The 19,488-nt window shown below is 34.9% G+C and overlaps 1 protein-coding gene across 4 annotated transcripts in view; it reads right to left on the bottom strand.

Annotated features, from left to right (window-relative positions):
- Window positions 1-19,488, bottom strand: part of ldb1b (LIM-domain binding 1b) — a 39,973-nt gene that overhangs the window by 15,126 nt on the left and 5,359 nt on the right. Inside the window, exon 5 of one of the 4 annotated variants that reach the window (XM_079396836.1) lies at window positions 15,526-15,702. The exons of 1 other annotated variant lie outside the window; for it this stretch is intronic. In XM_079396836.1, the coding sequence (XP_079252962.1) occupies window positions 15,526-15,553 (28 nt within the window). In that variant the 5' untranslated portion in view covers window positions 15,554-15,702. Of the gene's footprint in view, window positions 1-2,312; window positions 2,596-8,299; window positions 8,433-15,525; window positions 15,703-19,488 lie in introns of those variants that run through there. 2 more of the 4 variants (XM_079396837.1, XM_079396838.1) reach the window with 2 other exon arrangements.

Genomic DNA, 19,488 nt, shown 5'->3' with positions numbered 1-19,488 from the left:
AAATCCCTCTCACAACAGTGCTATGATTATCAATATTACACGGGAAACAACCAGCACTTCTGCAGATCTGATGAAGACTTTCTAAGACCTTGTTAAGAACAACTACGGAAAATGTAATAAAGGGAACACAACATGTCAATATGGTCTCATAATGTAAATGTCTTGTATTAGCAACACTTCAAAGCTTGAAAATACAACTTTCAATAGCCACTAACAACTTTCCAAATAAACAATAGCTTAAGGCTTGAATAGCTTTGCTCCAAACCACCAGATTATGGAAACAACTTTCACCATATCTTCTGATCGCACTGCAAAAAAAGTGATGTTCTTTCTTAGTATTTCTCTCTTGTTCTCCAATACAAGTGTGTAAAGATTTAAAATCAAGACACAATACTGGAGACACACAATAACAGAAGATAAGAAGTTTTATGAAAAATTGGTAAAAATGAATTTTCTCCAAATAACAGGTCAAAATGCACGATTCAGATTTTTTTGTAATGGTTTTATGAAAGGCAGCAAGACAAATTAAACAAGCATGTTTATAAACCTGAAATGAGTTTTCATGGAGAAATAATAGATTTTAAGTAACAGGACTAGAGTTTAAACATTTATTCTTAGGGGGAAAAATCGAAAATCTGAAATAAACAAGTCAGTTTACTTGTGAAATAAACAGCAGACTGATCAAAATGATGTGAGTTTATGATTAAAACATGAACAAATCTGCTGATGGGCTCAAGAAAATTATCTAAATTCAAAAGAAAAACAAGTTTTTATACCCAATTGAGAACTTTGTTCTAGCTCTAAACATCAACTCAATTTTGTTCAGTTATTTAAGACTTCATTTACACTTACATCTCAAATAAAATGCATCTTGATTTAAAAATGTCTAGAATATTTCAAAAACAGTAGGAAATATAAACTTTTTGCTACAACATTTCTTTTTTTTTTTGCAGTATATGCAACATTTAACGCCATGACTTAATGAATTTAAGACTTTTTAAGGCCTTAAATTGTGGAAGGCAAATTAAGACCCACAAAACACCTTTACAGTTCACAGATACGCACATAACATTCTGATTTATAATCATACTAAAACATCAACCTGATGCAAGAAAGAACGTCGAAAGAAATCAGCCTGTTTTGCCATTTAGTCAGTAAATAAAACGTGAGCATTAGATCTTAAGAGCGTCCCATTAAGAGATATCATTCAACGGCTGCTTAATGACTTACTAAATCAAATCAAACTACAAACTTCCCGTGCAGTAAATTGCTTTCTTGAAAACATCAGCAGTGGCGCACATTACTCCAGGCTATAGCCTGGCCATAATCTAATTCCCGTCTAAATGTGCCACATGATAAGTTGAGCGCATATAGGACAGCAGACGTCATTAAAGCGCCCAACATACAGACACGTCGTGTTGATTTTATGCCTGATGTAAGGAGCTAATGGTCCATCGCATGTGAAAAGTGGGAAACGATGATCATCTGATCTGCTAATGAGTGTTTTCACCACAACACCACAGAGACCCTCGAGATGATGCTGATGGCTTCCAGTAAATGGAAATTACTGCGAATTAAGAGCAAAAACACTTACAGAGTCAATGCATGTGCTGACACAGGAATATTTTACTGTTATAATAATAGAAACAAATAGTCTTATAGGAGAAAAGCAGCTAAATAACCTGTCAAGATGAACGGTTTTATGAAATGCAGCAAGACAAGTTTTACATCATGCATGCACATAAATCTGAAATAAACTGTTTTAATGAAGAAAACTATACATTTTAAGTAGCAGAAATAGAGTTTAAAACGTTTATTCTTGGGCTGGAAAGGTTTCAAAATGTACATCCGAAATACAATCACTAAAAAGTCAGTTTACTCGTGAAATAAACAGAATATGATGGTCTTCACAGCAGATTGTGAGTGAAAATCTGTGGTCATGAGCTCATATGATCGGATCAGTCAGTGTTTACACTATATTCCCACACACACACATTCACGAATACAACACGTTTGCTGTGAAATCCCAGTCTGATAGACTTTAATAACGCAAAACTGTAATGAAACCCGCTCTATAGGTTTGAATGAGCTGAGTGTTCATAAATAAAGCCCATTGATGAGGCCCGCGGCTACATGCTAATGCTAACAGCGCAATAAAACACCGACATGAACAGAACACTCTTTGAAGTAAAACAGCAAAACAAAATCCGATAAACCCGTTAAAATAAGTCGACAGTGAAGTTGAAATAAAGCGCTCAGTCTGTCAGAATAACGGCTAAATAGAGCCGTGTAAATAAACCCCTCAGCTTTACCTGAAACACTGATGGACCGGAGGACCGAGCGACTCCACACGGGCTTTAAGCGAATCCCGGGACGCGGATGATCGTTAAAATCGGTGTGAAATCATGGGAAACGGCGGTTATTAGCGCAGAATCGTCCGGTTTGAGTCGCGCGAGGCCTCGAGCTGCAGGTCCCGCGGCGCTCGCGCTCGATGAACCCGCCTCGAGAGTCTTTGTGTTCACGCGCGGAGCGAACAATAGACGCGCACAGGCCAGACTGATGCTCTCTCTCTCTCTCTCTCTCTCTCTCTCTCTCTCTCTCTCTCTCTCTCTCTCTTGCTCTCTCTCTCCTCCTCCTCCTCTGTTCTTTCACCTCATCTACATCTCCTTCAATTTTAGGATTATCGCTTATTTACAGTCAAAGCTTTTCATATATAATACTTGTATAAAATTGTATGTAATACATTTACAGTATTTCTTATGCCTTGATAAATGTGTACTTTATATGTACACACACACACAGTATTAAATAAGGTGCAAAGTAATGAATGTAAGATAAAAGATAAAAATGTATATAAAACATTTAAAAAGATAATTTAAACGTTTATATATATATATAATTACTTTGCATCTTATTGCATTACATTTTTTATGGTTATTTGTTATTGTTATTTTGTACGTTTATGCATTTTGTGCCCCATCTGAATTTCCAATTCACTTCAATTGCATGTAGTCCATTTTATTTGCATGACAAATAATGAGCTAAAGCGCTGTCTGTCTCAGTGAGATGGATCTGTCTGTCTCTGTCCGTCTCCCTCCCCCAGCGCTGTTTGTTTGCTAAGCACATTTCACATCTCTCTCTGTCATCACTTCACATATCGACCGATAAAGAAATAAATCTTGACTTACAAATGCACACATCAACTCTACAGCGCCAAGCGCAGCTAACATTATGATCAGTTTACAGGCTTTAATGCAGAATTCAGATGCAGAGGCCTGTAAAAAACTGTGCTTTCAAAGAACATGCATATGCTTTTGCAGCTTTTGTTGTTCATTTTCAAACTCGGTCAGCAAGTCACAACATAAAACATTAATAACAGCATAACGCACGCTTCTGAGGAGATTAGCATACTCAAGCCTGTCAAAGCAAATCAATGATTCAATTACACACGCAAACATCTCAATTGCATTAGTCCACTTCATAGTCTGACGCTCTTCGACTGACAAGCTGCCGATAAATGACAATTATACAGCTGGGAATTTCAAATGATCAATTCTGACCCAGGTCAATGGTAAGCCACTTAACGCAGAGCTGGATAATCAATGCCGATGACGTTACGCTCCCGCGTTATAGACTGACAAACAATCCAGGTTCACATCACACTGTCAAAACATGCTGCAGTGCATTTGCACGTCATGCATGTGTGTTTCAGATGTTTTTGAGATGCTGACCCATTTCTGAGGGAAGAGAGTTACCCATCAACAGCAAATTAAAGGCCATCCACATACATATGTGACCCTGGAGCACAAAACCAGTCATAAGGGTCCATTTAAAAAAACAAAAAGAGATTTATGCATCATCTGAAAGCTGAATAAATAATGTTTCCATTGATGTATGGTTTGTTAGGATCGGACAATATTTGTCTGAGATACAACTATTTGGAAATCTGGAATCTGAGGGAGCAAAAAAATCTAAATATTGAGAAAATCACCTTTAAAGTTGTTCAAATGAAGTTCTTAGCAATGCATATTACTATATTATATATCAAAAATTAAATATAAATATATTTACGGTAGAAAATTTACAAAATATCTTCTTGGAACATGATCTTAATATCCTAATATTAAGGGGGGAAGTCGTGGCCTAATGGTTAGAGAGTCGGACTTGTAATCCAAAGGTTGTGGGTTTGAGTCTCGGGCCGGCAGGGATTGTAGGTGGGGGGAGTGAATGTCCAGCACTCTCTCCACCCTCAATACCACGACTGAGGTGCCCTTGAGCAAGACACCGAACCCCCAACTGCTCCCCGGGCGCCGCAGCATAAATGCTGCCCACTGCTCCGGGTGTGTGTTCACGGTGTGTGTGTGTTCACTGCTGTGTGTGTGTGTGCACTGCTGTGTGTGTGTGTGTGTGTTCACTGCTGTGTGTGTGTGCACGTTGGATGGGTTAAATGCAGAGCACGAATTCCGAGTATGGGTCACCATACTTGGCTGAATGTCACTTCACTAATGATTTTTGGCATAAAAGAAAAATCAATTATTTTGACCCATATGTACTGTTGGCTATTGCTATAAACGGGGCCACACCTGCTAATGGCCAGTGACATGTTAAAATTTACAGACCAAATTGTTTTTGACCGGTTATGAAACTCTTTTTGCACAAACAGGCAGTTATTACTACTAAAATGACTAAACATATTTACAATGTTTTTAATTTGTCCTGCTACTGGTGTCTCTATTAAATGCATTTCCCCTCAATTTGACCTATTAAATATAGCCATTCAACATTACTGTATAATTGAAAGCCATTATTTTTAACATTTAATAGGCTCTGAAATATATAACAACATTTAATCTAAGTGATTTTAAAACAATCTTCACATAAACTGTAAATTGTATATGCATAAACTATACAGATTAATCTTTATTGAAGCTACAAGAGTTAATCCGCCTCTATAACAGTCCAATGGTTTCTCTTTTTCTTTTGTTCTTTAATTTACATCAATGACAGACTTCAGCAGGTTTCACTTTAAAATCAGCACTGTCTCTTTAAAACCTGACGTGGATCTGACACATATCTGATTTTCTCCCAACTCTAGAGACAAGCTGGCCATCACACTGCTCTGACCTTATCAGTCCGTTTGTATCTATTATTTGATTTGCTCTTGTCTCTTATGAACAGCTAATCACGATGATCTTGTCTTTGGAAAAGATTGTTTTATTCACTTGCATCAGAAACAGTGAATCTCTTTAAAAACTGGCTGTTGTTTTCATTAGATTGCATTGTTATATTTCGTAAAACTTGTACCCGCCAACTGGCGACTGACACGGTTACATGTACTCGCCAACGCCGATTTTCACTCGCCCTGGCTATAAATATACCCCAGCGACTTAAGACTGGTTTTGTGGTCCAGGGTCACATATATTAATATAAATATTTTTTTTCTTCATAATGTCTTGATAAATGTATATTTATTTTTAATATGTTTTTTAAATTTTATTATTTTTAATGTATTATTACTTTATTACATATATATATTTTAAATTATAATTATATAACTTACTATTTTTATTTATTATTAATTCTATATAGGGATGCACCAAAATGAAAATTCTTGACCGAAGGCCGAATACTGAACATGATTTTCCGTGTTTTTTCCGCTATGTATTTTGTCTTGCTTTTCAAAGAAAGAAATTACAAAACAACAATTTAAAAATATTTACTTAACACTGAATATTTTTTAACATCCTAGCAGACATTATACCAATTAGGGCTGGGCGATTTGGCAAAAAAATTTAAATCTCAATTTGTTTCAGAACATTTCACCGATTCTCGATTTTTTACGATTTCTAACTAGCCAACTTGAACATTAACTTTTTCTTTATTAATCCTGTAGTTAAAGAAAATTCTATTCCGAGTGCAGCACACATGAAGCTGTCAACATGATGTAAATGTTAAACAAATCACAAGATGCATGACCTACAACTATATATTGTACAAACTTGTCTTATACATATTATGTGTTCAGAAATAATACCAGGAAAACGTTTTTAAAAAAATCTCAAAAGTCAAGGTAATTCAAATTCAAAAGGACTGAAGGTATAACAGCAGTAGATTATTATTAACTATAAATGTTCTGTAAAAACAACAGCAGCTTTCAGCCTGTCACAATGATGCAAACATCAAATATCAGACATACAGTAGTAGTTACAGGGTTTTTTTTCGCTTGCGCTGCTTTTCCATTGTTTTTTCTATGTAAACATGGACTGTTTGACTGTTGAGCTCGCGTCTCATGAAACAGCATTATAAAAACACGTCGCTCAAGTTAAAAGAAGTTCGCTCCCATCTTCTTGCATGTTTTTCCTCTTCCACAGTCCACGGTCATCTTTATCAACACACAAGCGCATTCTGTGTGAACGGCGGCTAGCGATATGAGCGGTTAACCACTCATTCTAATCACTAATTCTTTACTGTTATCATTGGAATATTTTCAAAGTGTCTAATTATAACGTTTGGTAATATTTCTAATCAAAAATCGCGATTCCTTGATTTCTAACAAATAAAATTGTGGCAAAACATTAAATTCGAATCAATCAATAAAATCGGAAAAATCGTCCAGCCCTAATACAAGCAAAGCAAAATTTAACTTTTACTTTTTTTAATGTTCATTCTTTTTGGTTGTTTTTAATGTATTATTAATTGTATATATTTAATTAAATTTATTTGTTTTGAATCTATTATTATTTAATTAAATACAATTACATATTTATAATTATTAAATTAATTAATTAATTATTTTTTTACCTCATTTTTATTAACACCATTTCTTTTTCTGGTCAAAACTTGTCTTCAAAGAGCATCTTCATATTATATGCACCAAAACACAGGCCAGAAATGCTGTGCATGAATTATACAGAATACAACAGACATACAGCCAATAAAAACTTCAAGTCCTGAGGTCACGAACAATGCATCAACATGTCTGTATGATCTGAATCTGTTCCTGCGGTCACTATGGAAACGCTCTCAGTGTCATTCCAGGAAGGCTTGTGGCACTGAAGCGCTACACAAAGGTTAATCTCCTGACGTGTGCGGGGGTCAAACTCAGCTTTAGCTGTCAGAAGCACAGCTCAACCCGACACACGCTGCGCTGAGCACGCGCTCAGATCCTTCAGAACCGCTCTGGGATCACATCTCTGAGCTGCTAAACCCATTTAGAGATGCACTGCAGGCCCGTGTTAGCAGACTTTGTTTAACTTTACTAAAGCATGCTGGGAGAAGCACAAAGCAGCTCTGCAACACAATACACTGGGTAAATATGGTTTTAGGGTTCATTCTTTGTTTCTAAAGACCAGTGCAGAGTCTTTATGATTTCAATTCACTCTGAAAAGCAGCTTTGACTCAATATCATATCAGTGATGCAGACGTTACAGGGAAGACAGTTACCCATCTACTGAGAATCAAAGACCATCCACAAACATATATTATGGGTTTTGTTCATCATAATGTCTTGATAAATGTCTAATATATATATTAATTAAATTAATTAATTGTATTTATTTTTATTTATTATCATTCAATCAAATTTTGACATTCTGAAGTAGTTTATTATTTATTTTTTATGTAATGAATGCTTTATTATTATTATATATAATTCATTACCTAAACTTTTATTGATCTTAAATGTATTATTATTGAATTACATAAGCAATTAATTTTATTATTTTTAATTTTATAATGTTTAATTTATTATCATTCAAATACATATATATAATAGTATATATGCATCATTTATTGCATCATTCATTCATTTGAATTTAATTAATTTATATTTATACATATTTTTTAATTATTTAAAATGTTATATGTAATTTATTATTATATAATTAAATAAATTATTATTTTTTACTTGTATTCATTTTTTATTTATTATTTAATTATAGATGTTTATATTATGTTTAATTTTTTAATATATAGATATATTTTTTTCTTAGATTTATTTAATTAAATGTAATTATAAATTGATCATTATTTAATGAATTTATTTTGTTTTTATCTTATTTTTACGAATTACTTAGTACAATACTTTAACACCATTTTATATTTATTGCTATATTGCATTTTCTTTTTCTTGTCATGACTTGTTTTGTGTACAACACTCTGCTAATATTATATTATAGTTTAACACGATCATGCCAATAAAGTACTTTAAAATGAAATAGATATTAAGTCAAACCCTTCATAAAATCAAGTAATCAAAGCCCAAAACAGCGAATAATCCGGCAGAAAGCTCCATTCTCACCGAATGTGTCGAGTTGGTTCGTCATGCTGCTGATGCTCTCTACAGTAAACACACGTGTGTGGAGCTCGAGTATCTCTGGAGGCCAGGCTTTCGGCTGAAGGGTGTAGTTACAGCGATGGGGGAAGGCTGAGGTCTATCTAACCCCTCTGTGTTCCCCAGTCAACAGGAAGTCAAGAGTATACATCTGTCACAGGCTTGATAACAGCCGCTAATGCAAAGCCCCCGCTGCCCCTGATAACTGCCCCACAGCTGACAGACTAGCATTATAACAGCACAATACTCTCACTCATACTAATACTCAGAGTCAATGGGCTCCCCACACTTTACAACCAATGAATCTGCAAGATTTGTCTTGGACTTCTCCACACATGTGTGATCATGCAAATATAGGTGGAATCATTCAGAAAAATGTGAATAATAATATTTTAATATAATTATTTTTCCAAACAGCATTGTTTAATAAGATTTTTAATTCAGAAAATGTGAATATAACATTTATATATGAATATATATATATGAAAAGTTAATTTGCAAAAACAGATAACTCCATTTTTAACTATTTTCAAAAAGCATGTTTTTCATTGTGCATTCCAATTAATCTCAACCAAACTGCAGTTGTTGTTGTTTTTTATTTGGTTAAAAAATACAGCTAACTAACACAATAAAACACAATAAAAACATAACATAATAAAAAACGTGATATTTGAAAATTAAAAAAAACATATTGCAAATCCTTTTTTTTTTCAAGTCATCTCAGTTTTATTTTATTTTTACTGACGCTAAATAAAATGACCACTAGATAAAGATTTTTTAAAAATATTTTTATAAATTGCACTCAAAAATGAAATAATTTAATAATTTTACACATGTTTGTAATCACTGGATAAATATTTTTAAAAATCCTTTTATATTTTGCACAGTTTAAAAAATGGCAATTTCTAAAAAAAAAAAAAAGACAATATTTTATATTTCATTTATAACTTAAAAACCTTTGAAATTATGCATTTGAATTTATTTAAATTAATTAAATTGAATTAAATTTATACATTTTTGCAAATATAGGTATATAGGTATTTATATTGCAAATACACACACATCACATAAAATCTATGAAGCCCATTTCTGCCACAGAAAAAAAAATACACATTTTGTAATTACCTTTTCTTCTGTGGCGAAAACAGGCTTCCATAAAAACTATTTCTAGAAAATTAAAAAAAAATTGTACACAATTAAAAAAAACTGTATATAGATAAATCCATGAATTTATAAATTCCTATTGAAGTGACTGGATTTTGCCCTTGAAAATAAACAATAAAAGTGTTCGCACCTTAATGATTATTCATTTGCAAACTTAGCGACATTTGCACCCATTCCCTTTAAGCAGTGTGACCCATAATGCACCTCTGCACACACTCTGATTCACAGATATAATGAACAGAAGTGACCCTGGATTGACAGCTCTGAGCAGCCAAGCCCCTCCTCCCCCTCTGACACAAAGAGGTGGGCGTGGCTCTGTGATGATTGACAGGTCTCCCGCGGGGCTGCTGTATATCTGTGGCGTTAAGCTGTAAATCAATGCTGCTGTAAAGTGCTGATCACAGCGTTTGGATCAGGATGCAGCGAGCTGGAGGCACTACAGACAGACAGCAGAGTCTCAGGAGACACACTCAGTGATCACAGCAGACACCCTGATCTGTTCAGACGCAGTAAACGGCTCGGTGAAGAGCTGTCAGATCGAGTCTGCTTACTGACCGAGTACAACATACGACACCTAGTGGTGAGAGTCTGACACGAACCAAATACTACAATACTGCCTACTGTTGCTCAAAAAAGACAAACAAAAACACACCACAAAAAACAAGCACACAACCACACACACACAAAAAGTGTGGACATCCCATAGGCGTAATGGTTTTTATACTGAACAAACTGTGTGTGCTATTGCCCTACTCCTAAACTTAGCCCTCACAGGAGACTGTGCATTTCTACTTTCCCCCCAAAAAACTCACTCTGTATGATTTATAAGTGTTTTGAAAAGTGGGGACATGGGGCAATGTCCTGAAAAGTCACCTTCACCTTGTAATACCTGTGTCATTATACACATTTATGTCCTCATTTGTCACAAAAACACACACTCACTCACACACACACACACACAGAGACAGAGAGGGGTCGGAGATCGCAAATCACGCTGGGCACACAGAAACTTGTTGTCAGCGCTGCCCTGCGACTTTTATTAATAAAAGATTAATGAAGTAATCCCAGCTTCATTGTTTATAGAGAGACGCGCAGACACAGGTAATGCACACCAGAGTTCACAAGTCTTTAACTTTTGAGTTGAAGTTTTTGGTCACGAGTCCGAGTCGAGTCTCAAGTCATTTAATGGCTCGCTAAAAAAATCCCATTCAGAATCATCATGTCTTGAAATCTTCCAATTTACGAATCTGTTTTATAGACTATCAACAAAATATATGATCTGCTTTTTTTTTTTTTTTTTTTTAAAGCGGTGTTAAGATGTAAGGTTAATGTACATCCAGCCTGTTACTTCCATGTTTTAATCCATTACCATGTTCAAAACAGTTTTTCTGTAATCAAATTCTACAATAAGAGTCCGATCTACCACGACACATAAGGAAATATGTGACACAGATATTACAAAACCATACAAATAAAGTATTTCTTTATGATATTAGTCAGGGGTATTCAATTAATATTCCAAGAGGCACAACCTCCAAGCAGAGGCCCGGATAAAAAAAAAAAAAAAAAACTTTTGCATGTACTGTATTTATACATTTAGATACATGCGAGGCCATGTGACAAAAAATACTGTTTATGTTCAGGGTTTTCCTCCTGAAATCTGTACGATTTTAATATTTTACTTAAAAGCATTATCTACAAAAAACAATGTAGCTACAATAATCAAGACTTCCTCATCTTGAGCAGAAAAGAAAGATAACCAGCAAGTTTAAGTTCTATCCTGGCCATCTAACAGCAATTATAATTACATGATTCTTTTGAAATGTTCTTAGACTACAGATTAATAATGCTAAATGTAGATCAGAAACGTCTTCTCACATCTGGTTTGTAAATAGTCATAGGTTATTAGATTAATAGATAGTAAGAGAAATAACTATATTTGCAGCTTTGTAGTTTTCTGCTGTGTTTTAGTAGTCTATAATTTGTCTGCTCTCTGTGTTTCTGTTGTTGTTAAAATAACCGCGTCATCTGTGCCGGTGCACGTCCGGAGATAGAGAGAGACAGCGCACGGAGCTGAAAGGGCTTGAATAAAGTGTGTTTGGCTTTAAATAAAAATACTAGAGGATATAGTGCTGAAAGATATTTGCCATAAACGACTCTGAGAGCTTGTTATGTGATCCGCGCCGCTGTTTTGATCTTTGCTGTTTAGTGCTGCTGTTACGACTCGCGGTCACGAGTTTGAATCACTCAATTGATTCGGGTTGTCTGTTCCTCCGCTTTTCGCGTCTTCACTACTAATAAAATGTCAAACAGATGGTTTATTTATAAGAACACAAGTGTCCTTTATGCCAAACTGTTTGCTATTAGCTGTAAAAGAGTTTCTGAGACTCCAAACGGTTTGATGAGCCAAATAACATGACAGAGTCGGCTCACTGTTCAGATCACACGAGGCAGAGTGAAGTGCACACGGTGTCAGTCTGTGTGTCTGGTGGCTGATGGGTAACGTCACATCGCTCTGATGCTGCACAGGAAGCCATTTTGTTCCAGATCTGTGGCGTTGTGCAGGAGACAGCAGGTCTGATGAGCAGAAACAGCCTGACCAATGACAGATGAGCCTGCCAGAGAAACACTCAGACACAGAGACACGACCTCCCCGCTTCAACACACACATCCTCGCCGCTCCTCCTCCTCTTTGTCTGTCTGCGCTGCTTTGGGCTGTTGCCGTTTTCGCAGCGCTCTGCTTTAAGTGATTTTCCTCTAATCAAGCAGATCATGTGACTCTGTGCATGAGAGCACAAACCTCTCCTCCTGCAGACAGAGAGGAGGAAAGAGCAATAACGAGGTGATGTGTGTGTGATCCAGAGGCTGCCTTCACTCCGAAGCCTCATTTGAACAAGAAAATTCACAATTACATTTTACATTTTCACTTCAAATCTGAGGCATTTTCTTATGTCGAAATAAATCAGATGCCATTTTTGTGTGATTTGACATTCGTCATAATGTAACAATGATACCTCATATAATGTTTCATACATACCTCATGTAACGTAATGTAAATGTGGCACATATTACAAAACTGTATTATAGTCTTGCAGTGTTAATTCTATTATACTATTCAATTGCTACTATAGTAGTAAATTATTATAGTAATTTATAATTATTATAGTAATTTATAGTAATAGTGTTATAATAATTTATAAATTGCACTTTAGTGTTATAGTATTACACAGAAAGGTGCAGAAATATATTTTTATAGTATTTATTATATATGTATTATTTTTTATTATATCATGTATAATATATATATATATATATATATATATATATATATATATATATAATATTGCTATTAATAATATATTAAATAATAAAATATTTTTCTATTCTATTTTTACTATATGATATAAAAATAATGTTTTATATCATAAAATTGTTTTGGTGTATATAAATGGAATAAACTGGAATATCAAATTTGATATTCAAAGTCTAGAGTATTAAGTGTTGCTTTGAACGGTGACAATACAGGTCAAATGTTCATGCTAATGATGTTATGATAATGTACAATATGATGTTTTACTCAAACATCCATGTCTGATATGAGACATCAAAGAATCTGATTTGAGCAGAAAATCATAAATGTGCTTGTTGAACGGTATTTCATCTGGTTGCTTATAATTGCAGGTAATGAAGTGCAAAACATAACATCAGAAAACATGAGATGAGTGTTTTTACACAAACACACATGTAGACGTGGATTGGGACCACACACACACACACACACACACACACTGCTCTCACACGAGGACATCTCATAGACACGAGGGGTGTTATGCAGTGGTGATGATGTTTACTATACACTAGCCTTAAACTGAACTCAAACCTGCTGATATCAGAGATCAGAGCTGAAGTATTGTGTTCACTTCTCCAGTCAAACACGCAGGTTCACCTGTATTTCCCACAAAACAAAAGTCCAACCGCAGTCCCCACAGACAGAATCTGAGCTTCCACTGAATTACAAAACGTAAACTTAACAGCCCATGAAGTTATGAAGCCACAAATCAATCTGAATCCTCACGCAAATCAATAAATCCGTATACACTCAGGTTTCAGATTCCCGTTTGACTGACAGATGCTGAATGCGTCTGGATTTACAGCCGCTCCATTCACGTGCTTGAACGAATTTAATGCTTCGTAAAGTTTCAGACGAGGAAGGAATGCTTTACTGAACTTTATAAGAGTCTCAACACAAAATCAACAGTAATGACTCCTGTAATGTGATGTGTTTCTACATTTACACTACATTTAGCAGATGCGTTTATTATTGTGGACTTTATTTGCTTTTAAACCCCTCAGACTGACTTATAATTTCTTCTGTGTTCAACAGCGTTCAGTGTTTGTATTCAAAGACTGTAAATACTGTAAAATAGTCCTGTGAGAGAGAATCAGATCAGGCCTCGCTGAAGAGACTCCGTCACGCTGTAAACACAGGAGACATAAGAGGTCTGGAGACTCTGGAGGGCCCTTTGGCCCCTGAGAGCCAACGTTATCTGTGTTTGGATCACACACATTCCCTGGAAAGATGGAAATGTTTATCTTTCACAAAGAGCAACGCCACACAACACTGGAGGAGCTGAGAAAGTGTTCGAGTCAAATCAGACGAAGCTTTAGTAAATGCATTATGTTACGTTATATATGAAATACATAATAGTTTGACAATAATTTGACATTATCATGCTGATAAGCTAATAAGCAAATTAAAATATTGGGTAAAATACTTAATTTTTAATTATATTTTCGTAAATTATTTTGGTACTAAATGCATTTTATATATAACTAGTTTGACAATAGATTGATGCTATTTTAATAAGCTAATAAACAAGCAAATATTGGATGAAATACTTCATTTTTTATTAGATGTGAACAATTTATGAATGTTTTTAGCATTAAATGCATTGCATTACATATTATAAAATATTATTTAGTAGTTTGATATAATCATGGTGATAAGCTAATAAACAAGCACATATTGGTGAAATACTTCAATTGTTTTTAGTATTAAATGCATTATGTTATATAACACATTATATATATATATATATATATATATTATACAACACGACATTATCATCTTGATTAACTAATTAGAGCATGTAAATATTGGGTAAAATATTTTCTTTTTAATTTGATTCAAAATATTTTGTCAGTATTTTTGGCACTAAATGCATTTAATTATATTATATAACATATATAATAGTTTGACAATATAGTTTAACATTATCATGTTAATAAACTAATAAGAACGTGCAAATATTGGGTAAAATACTTTTTGTTTGTTATTAAATGCATTGTGTTATATATAAGATATACAATAGTTTGAAAGTATTTTGACATTACCATGCTGTTAAACTAATAAAATCATGAAAATACTGAGAAGATTCAATTAAATTTGAACTATTTTCTATCAATGTTCCTGGTATTAAATGCATGCTATCCGAACACTTGTTGATTTATATGATAGACGTGGCTGTACTGTACTGTACTGAAGCGAGAGCGTCTCTATTTAGTGTCAAACACTCACAAATACCTGCTCTCATCCACTACTAAACTACATACACAAACACACAAATCATCTGCAGGAAAGCCCTCGTCTGAGATGTGACAGAAAGCGCGTTTGATGTCGTGTGTGTGTGTGTGTGTGAGCGTCACACGGCATGGGTCGAGTTTAAAACGCGACATGACCTTTATCCTCTAATCATGCCACTCCACAAACCTTTGATTTATCCCTTCACTTCAGCCCCTGCTCTTCCATTTAACAAAACAAACCCCCCAACTCTGAGATTTAGGCCACGAAACGAAGCCGCCGATGCACCCTGGCGGAGAAAACCTCCTAAATGTCAGCAACACAAACCAGCTGTTTGAGCAAAATGAAAAGCAGCGTCTTCAAAAGTCAGACGTCAGAAGACGGGCAGCCATGTTTCTGCACCTCTGAACCTGTCCGTATGTCACTGCAGCGAAAGCCTGGAGCTTACCGGGACACGCGCAGCCTCCCACGGACATCTTCTCACATCCCCTTCGCCGGAGCCGCGGCCGAACGCTGGAACGGAGCCGATGAGATCCTCCTGCGCCGCTGCTGCTGCTCACATGGGCGTCTGTTTTCCACACACACACACACACAGCAGCTCTGAGAGCCAGAGAGGGAGGAGAGACTGGAAACAGAGAGAGAGAGAGAGAGAGAGAGAGAGAGGGAAAGGTTAAAAAAAGAACAAGCACAAAGGAATGAGAGCAGAGAGAGACGGAGCCGCTTGCTCTCATTAGTGTGCGGAGAGCAGAGCTGCTGGAGAGAGACTGGACTGGGCTTCTTTGGCTTTTGTAGTTCAATATAAGTGTCATTTGTGGTTTAATCAGTTTCCAGCTCAAAGGCATGTCTAATTCAGGGGTTTTCGATCTTTTAGATGCCAGAGACCCCCAAATATGATCATCATCGCATGAAAGGCATCTATATAGTTTCTTGTATGAACATCCAATTATACTGTGAAAAATATAAATTATAAATATGTCTAAAATATTATTGGAAAAATATTCAGCTTCTATGAAGTTACTGTTGGCTATTTATTTATGTATTTTAACAGATTTTTATGCATTTGCTTTTTTATTAACTTTTTTAATTATTCATGAATTAATTTTTTTCTTATTTAGTTTAATCTTTTTTGTTTGTTTGTTAGCATTCTTTAATTTAATTTTCAATCTTTTATTATTTAATTTGTATTTTTTTATTCACTTATTCTAATTTAATTTTTGTTTCTTTATTTAATTTATTTTGCATATTTATGACTTCAATTCTTATTATTTATTTACTTAATCTTTTTTTACTTCTTATAAATGTTTATTTAATTATTATATAACTTATTTTAATAATTTATACATTATTTTATTTACATATTTTATGTTTTTATGTTTTTGTTTATTTATATCAACTTTTTAAACAATTTATACATTCATCTTTTATTTTTATTAGTTATTTATTTTTACTATATTTTTATATTTATTTATTTTTTGTTTAATAACTCTTTTTTTATTTAATTGATTTGTACATTTTTTACACCGTTTTCCTCAAAACTTTTCCACGGACCCCCTAATACTCCCTTGCAGCCCCCAAGTCCTAATTCGTTTGATTTAATTAACTTACTGGTATGCTGGAAATGAATCTAACGAATCAATTAAATTGCCTACCAATATTTTCCACAAAATGAAGACAATCCAAAAACATAAATCAGTGGACAGACTCAGTGTCAAGTTAAGAGAAATCAGCTCAATATAGCAAGCATTTTAGTTAGACGTTTTGATCGTCATAATCACCATTGTTGATTTAAAAAAATCAGTGATTTACACACTATTTGATCTTATGTTCTATAGTATTTGTGAAGTCAATCATTTCTCATCTGACATTATTGGAGCTGCTCTCGCTTTTTCAGACAAAATAGCTCTGGCTCTGTTCCAAATCCTAGCGAGCTGCCTATAGAGGTGGCATTGTGAGGCATTGTGAAGCACAGTCATGTTGCCTTCCAAGACGCCTGCTTTTGCTCACATGAAAGCAATCAGTCACACTAGACTCCATTCACTTCTATTCCTGAAGAAACACAAGCTCATGCGACAAAAATCTTCGTCTTCATCTGCAATGTATCAGCATTGATGAACTCTGACCTGTGAATTCATAACATGCAAAGACATCTGAGCAACAGAGGATCTAAACATCACAGTTACAACATAATATACAGTAACAGTGTCGCATTATTGTCAAATTATTTGCCTGCTATTTTCAAAGCAGTCGTTTCATTTTGGATGTTGCCTTAGAAGGCAGCTGTCTATGTTTTGGCACAGGAGAGAGAGAGAGAGAGAGAGAGAGAGAGAGAGAGAGAGAGAGAGAGAGAGAGAGAGAGAGAGAGAGAGAGAGAGAGAGGGAGGACAGATGGGGGGTGAGTGGCTTGTTACCGTCACAGGTTACCTCTCTCTCTCTTTTATTACTGTTCATCCCTCCGAAGTCACCATTACCCTTCCTGTCGCATCCATCAGCACTGACCTCAGCAGCTCTACAAGTCATCAGAGAGGTCACGGCTGTTTTACCTGCAGATGTTCACCTCTGACCCCTTGAATTCACTAACCCTGCCGTTACTGAGCAGTACAACCTTAGCAACCGTCTGCCAGATGATCAGACAGTGTAAGTCTATGGAAGTGCTCATTAAACATTATAAACCTCCTTCATTACTGACGGAGGGATTAATTAATACAGCTGCAGGAAATACATCAGCACTGAGACCTTCCATCAGAGCCTTTACAGCTCAGCAGCTCAAATATTATTAAACAAAGCCATATGAAAGACAAAAAAAAGGGAAGAGAAGAGAGATGGAGGGATGGATGACGTCTTGTATTGACCATTCCCCATCTCTAATTATTGACTCTCTCCCAAGTACTATGTAAATATATATGCATATTTTTCTATACAGCTGTATATATAGAGTAAATAAGGCACATATCTGTACATAAATCTTCTGTTCCAGATTCATACACATTATTATTATTATTAAGTCTTATTTAAAAGTTTCTGTTCTCATGTCAGATATATATGCATGTATGTATCAAGAGCTTCTTAAAAACCACAACAAATTCCTCAAATAAAGCTAATTCTGATACATTTTCTAAGCAAAAACAATTATTTCCTATTTATTTTTGTATGTTTCTCAGAGTACTCAAAAGCCACTGAGGCTGGGAGGTAAAAAATGTTTTATTTAATTGTTAATAAAGAAATATTATTTAATAATATAACAACACATTAATTAAATTAGTGCTGTCAAAAGATTAATCGTATCCAAAATAACAGTTTTTGTTTACACAATATCGTGTGTACTGTGTATATTTATTATGTTTATAAAAATACACACACATGCATGTATATTTAAGAAAAATATGTTACGTTTATATATTAAATATATTTGTATATGATATAAATATATACATGTACATATATGTAAATATTTTCAAAATATATGCTGTATGTGTGTGTCTTTATACATACATAATAAATATACACAGTGCACACACATATATTATGTCAAGTCAAGTCAAGTCACCGTTACTTATATAGCGCTTTTTACAATGCAAATTGTGTCAAAGCACTGCACAATATCAAAAAAAAAAAAAAAAAAAAAGGAAAATAAAGTGTCAATAAGTTTGAATAGTGTCTTTGCAATAAGGTCGGCGATATCGCTGGAAATGAAGCGTCCCCAACTGAGCAAGCCAGAGGCGACAGCGGCAAGGAACCAAAACTCCATCGGTGACAGAATAGAGATTATGTAAACAAAAACTTTTATTTTGGATGCGATTAATGTTTTGACAGCACTAAATTCCTTTTGGGAAGCTGAACAAGGTTATCTTTCCCTCACAACCAAAAACACACTTCTTTAGAGACATTCTTCCTGAGCGAGTCCCGTGCAGCAGTGCAGTGGAATGAAGCTCTCGCTCTCGCTGCGGTCGATGTGTGCACGGGCGAACTCTTCCAGGAGAAATGCCCATATACGGAGTTCCACCGTCGTTTACGTCAGCAAGAGCTTTCCGAAACTTGTACGAACCCGGAAGGAAGATTTTTGCCACAGAAATACTCAGTCATACTTCCAAATCATTTTGAAACTATGGCCCTTGCTTAGTATGAGAATCCAACTCTGTAACAGTGTAAACAACTCTGAATGGACGAAACAGCATTGTACCCCCCCTGTAAGGAAATTTCAGTAGTTCAATACTTTTTCTCTGTCATTCCATTTTATTACACATCACTTCATTTCTGAACTTATTTGTTTTGTTTTCTTTGTATGTATGGATTACTTGGGTTGTTACCAACATCTGGTGAACATTTCATGTCAACAGCACCTTTAGAAATATATTTACTGAGAAAAATGGTGACGTGGTCAATACTTATTTTACCCGCTGTATAAGCTAAAAAT

Source organism: Barbus barbus, assembly GCF_936440315.1.
Source record: "Barbus barbus genome assembly, chromosome: 37".
Taxonomy (NCBI): domain Eukaryota; kingdom Metazoa; phylum Chordata; class Actinopteri; order Cypriniformes; family Cyprinidae; genus Barbus; species Barbus barbus.
This window is presented reverse-complemented; position numbering and strand designations above follow the sequence as displayed.